The 9,667-nt window shown below is 32.3% G+C and overlaps 1 protein-coding gene across 2 annotated transcripts; it reads left to right on the top strand.

Annotated features, from left to right (window-relative positions):
• Positions 1–6,304: 6,304 nt before the first annotated feature.
• LOC134243008 (uncharacterized) lies at positions 6,305–9,235 on the top strand. Of its 2 annotated transcripts, none has more exons than XM_062725216.1 (2): positions 6,305–6,434; positions 7,681–9,235. In XM_062725216.1, exons 1-2 carry the CDS (start codon positions 6,427–6,429, stop codon positions 9,116–9,118), a joined length of 1,446 nt encoding a protein of 481 aa, XP_062581200.1. In that variant the 5' UTR covers positions 6,305–6,426; the 3' UTR covers positions 9,119–9,235. The 2 variants fall into 2 exon arrangements, with proteins under 2 accessions (XP_062581200.1, XP_062581199.1); XM_062725215.1 differs by lacking the exon at positions 6,305–6,434 and adding an exon at positions 7,466–7,590.
• Positions 9,236–9,667: the final 432 nt, after the last annotated feature.

Here is a 9,667-nt window from a genome sequence, read left to right as displayed (position 1 = left end):
GCCATGAACACTTTTCCCCCCATATTTTTCAACAATTAATCTTATTTGCAATGCGTACATGCGGGCCCACAGCCCATTGTAAACCCTCTCAAATCACATAGAATCACAGATACTTGTTTAGGAAATAATTTTTTAACCATAGTATAATAATAACACGTATTATTATTATACTGTAGGTTAAAAAAATATTTCTAAACAAGTGTATGTGCAAGCAAAACAGGAACAACAAGCAACTAATAGAATATTTATACTATTATCATACTCAGAACCTCCCCCTTCAACGACTGAATTTTATTTAACCAGTTTACATTGATATCTATGTAACTGTACATACTCTTCTTTATTTTGTTTTTAATTAGTAATCACAACTTATCTATCTATGATTGATTGCTGTATAACTGCACTTAGTCTTCTCTATTCCAATTCAGAGTTTTACCACTTGAAGGCTAATATGATAAATCAAATTAAAAATTAATTTGCGTTCACTGTCACGGAATATTAAATTTTATCACACAGATTTACATTTATAGTTATTTTAACTATTGTTAATATACACGTTTGTAAAATTTCTATCATCGGGTAAAAAGGTGTTAACCTCAGCAAATGGTTTTTAAAATAAAAATTAGGTGGAAATTAGTATGACACGCTACGTGGAAACCACTATCTGGTTTCCATAAAATGAAAACTATATGGAAACTACTGATGTCACGATTCCATATTTCCATCGGATTTCCAAATTTGGGAAATCAGGCTTTTCATCCTGTGGGCGTTTATCATGCCATTCATCTGAAAAAACTGCAAAAATTTTAAGAAATTAAAGTTTTTATATGAATGAATTTTGAACAATGATAGAAAAAAAATGTTAGGTATTCGGTAACAATCTGAATCAGATCACCTTGTTCTTAACATATCACCCCCTCCCACCCCCCAAACATGCATAGTGCAAACATAGTCGGAATTTCGGATCGTAACAATCAGGATGTGGTTTTAATCAGATTGGGACGGAGTAGCAGGAAAAGAACAATATACTATATCAAAATTCTCTTGGGAAATTGCAGAGAAAATATATTCATAGGATTGTCAGTTTGACGCCAGTCTCTTGTTGTTAACTAAAAAATTTCAAGGGACATGCAAGGACAGGCAGCGCCTAAGAGAACCTTTAATATAGCAATATCTGTCGTTTAATTGCTCACAATCGTAATATTTTTGTTGCCTAAAAATCGCGCTTTCATATAAAAAAAATGTTAAATTTTTTCAAACTGTAAAAATATTCAAAATTGTCCAAAATGTAACATTTTTTTTGTCATTTAAAAAATATATCAAAACATATTTCAAATATCCAAAACCTATTTCATGCTGTCGTATGTCTGGCAATCTAGCCATCAATTAGCGAGAAACGACAGGGATTAATTTGTTCGTAAGTGTTGAAGTAAATTTCTGACATAAATGGGAAGACGTTCTATTCGCCATAGACTGTTTACGATGCCACACACGCGCGTGAGCAAATGGACCCGGCCATTTACCGCTGACACGAGTGGTCAGGAATGAAATATACCCTCCGAAGTCCGGAATAAATTATGGGGAACCTTTCTGGGTCCGATTTATCAAGGACATCTCTGGTTTTGTTTTTTGGAGTTTGCTTTAATACCTTGTTATTTGGTTACTTCAAACATTCCCCGGGATGATGGATGCCGTAGAAACATTGAAATATATTGAGTATTGGAAAATTGAGTTTTGTCCTGATTAGGTTGTACAAGTCATGTAATCAGGTAAGTACATATCTTTTTGGTATTATGTTTCAATATACCTTTTTTACTAATCATCTTATTGTGTGATACGTAATTGGCTGTTTTTAATTATAAAAAATACATATAGAAATTTATTGATGTATGACCCTTTTTGTTATTAAATCAATTAAAATTTTAACGTTTAAATTTGTAAGATACTTTTGTGCAATTTTAAATTCATGGCTTCATAGTCAAAGCATTAAAGTTTGTCATTCTTTCATTTGAGTTTTTTTTTTAAATCTGTTTGATCCCTTAAAAAATTTCACGATCTGTTTTAAAAAGAAGAGCTTTTTAAAAATTATATTGCGCACTTCAAAGAAATATCTGTGAAACAACGATTGTGAAATGTTTTTAAATAGCGTATTACGATAAACACTTTAACGATCACGATTGTTTCATAAAAAGGAAACAAATAATTCTAAATAAAAAGTCAAATGACGAAATAAAAAAAAATAAAATAAAAACAAACAAACAAACCTCTGAGGCTCCAAATTCCGCCCACTATACAGTACTCCAGCAGTAACTTTTGGTTTGTTTCGATTTATTGAACTACAAAGCAGAATTTTACATCTTAACAGTGTCTAGATCTTTTAAGTGTATTTTCAATGATTATTAAATGATAATTTCAATCCAAAAACATTTAAGGTAAGAAATGCCAACTTAAAATGCGTTACTTTTTAAATAAATCGACCAGAAGCACTTTCAAGGTTATTTTATACGTTTTATAATTAAATACCAGGAATATTTATAAGATACTTAATAAGTATAGGCTTCACTATGGTTTAAAAACAAGACACTAAATTGAAACAAATATAAAAGACCATTATAGGACGATTTTTAAAAAAATAAACCTTTTGCTTTCTCTTAATTGCAAGATGTTAAACACAAGATAAAAATCAAAATTTCATTTCAAAACGCAACCTTTTTGAAGGAATGTAAAAGAAAGACAAAGTGCAATGTATTTTTCCAACAAGGTCACTCTTGAAAAAAAAACAATGAAGTCAGCTTTTCTTTCTTCTACAGGTATGACTCGTCAATGTGTTGCTCTTGTCTAGATTTTAAAAAAAAAAGGTCGGTCGGTTAATATGATAATAGATTGCAAGTTCATTGAAAATACTTTAGAAAATCATTCTTCTGTGTTTGTACAATTACTTCATAAATTCTGCATTTAGATTTTTAGCTGAAAGGAAATCTATGTTCTAAACCCTATTTAAACGTAAGAACGTCCATAAAAATATTTTCTAGCTAATTTTGCGCTTTTCTAGGTCCCTTTGTCGAAACCCTAAGGAGCCGTAACAAATAACTTGGAGACTTTCATTTCGCACTTTACTGTCATCTTTGCAAAGTGTGACACTAATGCCAAGTTAAAAAAGGGAGAGAGAGAATGGGAGAATAGGCCCTTGAGAGAGAGAGAGAGAGAGAGAGAGAGAGAGAGAGAGAGAGAGAGAGAGAGAGAGAGAGAGAGAGAGAGAGAGAGAGAGAGAGAGAGAGAGAGAGAGAGAATCAACTGATTATAAAAATTGTAAAATAAATAATAATAATAATATTAATAATAAGAAAATAATAATAATAATGAATTGTTAATATGTTTTTAAAAAGGCCCTTGAGAGAGAGAGAGATAGAGAGAGAGAATCAACTGAATTGGGTACATATACACTCTTATATTAAATGTTATCAATGATGAAATTAAAATAATAAACCACACAATACAGCTGTAAATGTGTACTATTCAGTTCGACTAACAAAACTGTTGAACTTTATAACGTAATTTGTATCAATACTAAGCTTGAGAAAAATAATCTGATGATCATATGTCTCTTCGTTATTACAAACTGGTTTAGATTTAACATGAAATGTTCAATTAAACGAGTATAAGACTTCATTAAAGTTGTTTTCCACTTTATACATTCACAATTTGCAGTTGTTAATGATAACATGACTAATGTATGTATTTCTTGGTCAAGAATTGAAATTATCTTTACTTGTTAGCAACTTTGTTCATTTTGATACATGTTATTATAAACCGTTTGTCAAAATTATTGTACATGTTGTATTTGGATGCTCCATTTCTGTCAGGGATAAAAGAAGCAAACATCATATTTTACGGCATCCTCCTTTTAAAATAGCCAAGGATTTATAATTGTTTTGCTATCATTATGCACATTTCAATGATAAATCTATCAGCAAAAACGTATCATATACGTAAAGAATGATTGTCAATGAATGATGTAAATTTTGAAGTTGTCTGATGTAGGAGGAATGGTCGTGGTTTTAGATACGGTCACACTTGCATTTTTAACAAACTGTTTTAACATCGCACATAGTGCGATATCTAATATTTGAAAAAAACAAAGCGATATTTATGAATAAATTAATGAATAAATTTAATTGCATTGTTTATCTTCTATAATAAAATACTCAAAAGATTATAACAGCATTATTTTTATGCATATGCCTGTCATGAGATATTGTCATCTCAGTGTCATGTTACATGCCTTATCCCGTGGGAAATTCCGTTTAAACAATTGAGTTCTAAATCTAATGAAGCAGTCATTAAAAAATACACATGAGCCTCTTATCTTCTACTTAGCATTTATTTATAACTCAATATGTGGTGCATTAATTTATTACTAATACAAAGGTATCTAATACACGGACTTACAGAAAGGGGGGGTCTGTCCTTTGTACATGTATAAGGAAAATTTTCTGCAGATTTTTTTTTTTTTTTTTTTTTAATCTAAACACAGAGATGTTTTTTTCCACACGATTAAAAACATTCCCCATCACTACCATGGAATGTTATATCTAACAACTGTACATAAACGTTTGACAAGTGTATAATTAATACATGTAGCGTACAAAGCTTTTTTTGCTATTATGAAATGATGATGATGGTGATGATATGAAATGTATACTTTGCAGGGACCTATATCATAGGTATGAAAGTAATTTAACCGGGCCTCAATTTCTGAAATTTTTTTTTTTTTAAAAATCATTAAATTTACTGAAATCTAACAAACTAACAATTTTACAAGCACCCTATCATTGTGTTCCTATTTTTGTCCACACTATTATTGATTGTCAGTTGTTGTGCATGGCTGATGAGTTCGTACTTGATGACATTTTGAACTTTATCTGTCGTTTTTAAACTGTTTTGCCATTGTCATATCACTCCGTAATTCAATAATTTTGTATTTTTACATTTTTAATTTTTTTTTTAATTTGGCCTCATATTTTTTGTACTCATTATTTTGATATATAAACTGTACGGTGCATATATATGAAATTCAAGCTTAAAAAAAATAGAATTCCTTGTTTTCAAATTATATGTCAATCCTGAAAAGATTGTATAGATACATGCATTAACTTCAATTCGTTTGAATAAAAAATTCGATGAAAGATAACGCAGTACGTACAAGTACTTTAGCATCCTTAAGCGTCACGTGCATGAAATATGATTACCGTTTTCAGACTAAATCAAACTCTTCATTTCTTTCATTTTCTTTACCAAGTCACAATGTGGTACAAAACATTTGAAAGTTTATGACTCCTTTTGCACTGACAATTGGCACATGTGAAATCAGGGGTTTTCCAATTATATTTTTCCTTGATCAGCTGATGTGCTTTCAATTTTATGATGGAAAGCTTATTTTTTCATCATGTGCTATTATTATCATCCTGAAAAAAGCAAATCGCAACAAGGTACCAGTTCACTCATCCACTCCCAATCAAATGGCAGACCGGAAATCTAAATTGCCACAACTAACTTTGCGAAATGGTCGTTCTGTATGTTAGTCATATAAAACATTGTTAATCCTTTCAGCATATTCACTTCTCGGCGAATTTCAAGACAATCTAGTAAATTTTAACATAGATAACAATTGGTTTTATGCGGAAGTAATTGTATTTTAATTACCAGAATATACCTGTGTCGTCAGCGAACCATCGTTGTATTTCAATTCGATAGATACAATCTTGTCTAGGGGTAAGTCTTATATATATAAACTGGTCTAACGGTTATCCTTTTGTTATTTGAAATTGATACTCAAGGAAAGGTAGGATGATGTATTTTTTTTTAAATTCATATTTGTGTAAAAAAAAAAGATAATATTTAAGTAATAATGCAAAATAAATTAAAACATAAAAAATCGCAGTCAGAAATGTAAAAAGAGTAATATTATATACATATGTAATGTAAAACATCAGTTTTAAAGGGATTTATTTATTCTTCCAAAAAGAAGCATTTAATATTTTCACACGATTTAAACACCTACATTTAATTAATTTACATGTATGTAGGTCACGCGTTTTTCAGTTTTAAAGTTTTATTTACTTATCCATTTCTTTTTGAGGCCACGTAATTATACACGACTTATATACCCAAGGTATACATGAAATAATGACTTTATGATAATGTTCTCGTTAATCCATTCTCCTTAATCAATATCCATATAGAGACTACTTATTCCCCACGCCTACGATACATGCTCTTACAATTATTGTTTTAAAAATAGACAATATGGCGTAATATTATAATGCTTTCAAAGTTCGTTAATGTTTTCATAGTTATAAATAAAGATTCACACTTATATATAAAGAGTGAACTTCTTTTGTCATTATCATATTGCAGTCGGACCTGATGCTAAGGTAATTTCTTACATTCATTTGTTGCATTGTGTTCCCCCCCCCCCCCAAAAGAAAAAAAAAGTATATGTGCTTTTCATTTGGAACTACTATAGTATATAATATAAGGTTGAACAAAGTTATCTAACCTGGGGTTATCTCCCCTTTCGCCATCATTAGGGAGGAAACTGTCTAGTCAACTACTGTATAAAGCAAAAGTCCTTGGTTTCTAGGATAAGGAATACAAGTATTTCAGTGCATGGATAACAATTCAGAAATTTTACCCGCAGAGCTCCTTTGCAAAGACGAACTTATTTATTAGACGCATTTTTTTTAGTTTGTGGGTGTTTTAAATGATAGCATTAAAACCGTCTTCTAAGGCCAAGGACAACGTTAGAATATGATGACATTTACCATCAAAAGTAACCATTTATGATGGATTCCGAAAAAAAAACTTTTCTTATTTTTCTATTTTAACTTAATATAGTTTGTCAATTTATAAACTAAAGCGATAGCTTGGATTCATTTTATTGTAGAATTTTTAAAATATATTTCATAAACTTTTCTTTAAAATCGAAATAGAAATTTAATGATGTGACCGATTTTGATAAACAAATACCAAGAAGAAACTTAGATTTTTGGGCCACGAAACTGTCTCCATCCCTTCCTTCTTTAGATCCGCTGGCGCACCTTCTAGAGTTGCGTCAAAACACCAAAAACCTCAATTCACTCATATATCCGCATTTTTCAAACGTACTTAGCGATGCATTAATTAGTGCATTTGTTGCATTTTTGACCCAGTTATCCGACTATAATAATGTTCTGAGGCAGGTAAGAGAGGGCCTTTGGAGAAAAAAAATTGTGCAAAACATATATCTGTTGACAAACCTAAGACCGGTTACGTATGATGTTTTGGCTAAAGGGGAAAAGATAGTAATTTACAATCTTTCTTGATCTTTTAAACTAAATGCAGATTTTTTTTATTTAAGTATGTCACTGGGGAAGGCTACACTGTATTTTCTATATCCTATACAATGCGGAAATATTTTTTTTTTAGATATATGAACGACAAGGAATGTTTACTAAGGAAATAAAGTTTAAAACTAATTTTCTCAAATTTCTTCTCATCCCATTACCTAACTGGAGTGTGAAATTTCAATTTCACGATGGAGATTAATAAGTAATAAACTTTAATCCGAAGATGTAAATTGGCATTTTAATAATTATAGCCGACGTGTTTAACCTTTAACTTTTTTTATTAAGCACTTAGGGTTATGGACCCCGGACCACTGTTTTTCAACGACTGCCTAGGGATGCGACACGAGAGGAAGCTCGGACCGCTGGAGACGATGTACCACGTGTTTTACACCAGAGGTGTGGACATCTACGCACAAATGGCTACCCTTCTGTGTAAAAGACCCGTGGAATTGGAAGAAGTCAGTGAAGCTATGGTGTGTTTGTTGAAAAGACATCCGATGCTTCGAATGACAATCAAAGAAACTGGAGAAGAGTACCCAGACTTTAAGTTTGTTGAAATGGACCCAGTTAAACTCGATATTCAAATTTCTTATAACTGTGATAAGGAAGAACTCTTACACGAAGAATCGTGTAGGTCCTTCGCAGTTAAGGATGGCCCATTATGGCGACTGACTATTGTCAACAATGAAAAGGAGCAGCGCAAAGCTGACACGGTAAAGTCGAGTGAGCACAATTTCGAGTTTTCATTCGTGTTCTGCTTTCACCATAGTTTAGCTGATGGGATTTATCTTAGAACATTGTTTGCAGATTTCATTGAATTCTTGGATATGGTTCAGAAACACTCAATTGACTCGCGCTTTGTTAAAGAAATTGAGATGCTACCAGCCATAGAATCCTTGCTCCCTCTATTAAATCCCAACCGGAGGCTCATTTCTTCTGAGTGCAGTAGTGAGGATAGTGTTAAAAACATTGACGCCCTCCGCGCATACGAAGTCCATTTCAATCATGAAATTGAGCAGCTGAGGAACCGACAGCAATCAACGAAGTCCATTAGGTCCAATTTACCATCTTCAAAGTCAAAGACCTTTCTTCATCAGTGTAAACAAAATCACGTGACAGTTACAGGTGCTTGCATAGCTGCTTCTTGTATTGCGTTTTGTCAGTTGATAAAAGCATCGATTCCGAATGATGTTAAGGTTTTGAACATTCCTGTGGAAATTATGGTGAATATGAGAAGATATACCCAAAACAAAAACATGTATCTAGCTTACCCGGGTGTGGCTGCAGTTCACCTTCCCCTCACAGTAAAACTACCGCTTGGCGGGAACTTGCAGGAACATTTCTGGTATTTAGCAAAACAGTGTACAGACGACATTAACAACATGTTAATTTCAGGCTATCCACTTGAATACATGTCAACGGAAGTTGCCCAAGAAATCAACAAAGAGCCCCAAACAGGGAAATCGCCATATGTACTTTGCATAACCAATATGTATTCAGTAGACGGAATCGTGAAACCCAACCAACGACCTCGGTTCCAGTTGAAGGAATTTCCCGCCATGACCCAGATAGGTATCGATGAAATGCCGATATTCTACGTGGGGATTTTATCGATGGCACAAGAACTTCACCTTGATATCGGACATTGTCAGCGATATACATCACAATCAACAGCGGCCAAATTCTCCTGGAATGTTGTATCCATGTTACAAAAATTCAGCAGTTTGTGAAACGACACAGTTGAAGAGTGATATTCTGCGGAAAAGCTTGATGAAGCCGGCATTCCTTCTAAAATCGGATTCAAATGCACTCCATCCGTTCATTTTCTTCCCATGACAAAATATTTTTGAAGAAAATATTGCATCTATTGTTTGCACCATTTGTTTTGTTTTTCTAATGAGAACTTAATAGAAAGTAGGAAGGGAAATTGTTGGAACTTGTGAATGAGACCTTTTATCTTTAAGCTGTTGTCCTGAGATTTGTTTTAAATGGAGGTGTTGTTGCCATAGACACTTGTTTCGTATACGAGATATCTCCCGCTTATTTTACCAAATACCTGTGGTTGTTGTACCAAAATCCATTCATAAAATAAATAAAAAACAACATTTTCTGTTGGTTTTTGAGATATTGAAGCACAACGAAAATTTGAAAAGTACAATGGAGAAAAATTATTTAAAACTTTCCCCATGATACCGAAAATTCATATCTGAGATATAAAATTAAACACTGTATAATATTATTTATTACAGTCATACTTAGTAATTAATACCTGAATTTTG

Source organism: Saccostrea cucullata, unplaced genomic scaffold (genome assembly GCF_032062105.1).
Source record: "Saccostrea cucullata isolate Sc308-1 unplaced genomic scaffold, CSIRO_AGI_Scuc_v1 ctg2578, whole genome shotgun sequence".
In the NCBI taxonomy this organism is placed as follows: domain Eukaryota; kingdom Metazoa; phylum Mollusca; class Bivalvia; order Ostreida; family Ostreidae; genus Saccostrea; species Saccostrea cuccullata.
The sequence above is the reverse complement of the archived record's forward strand: the minus strand, read 5'-3'. Positions and strand labels throughout refer to the sequence as shown.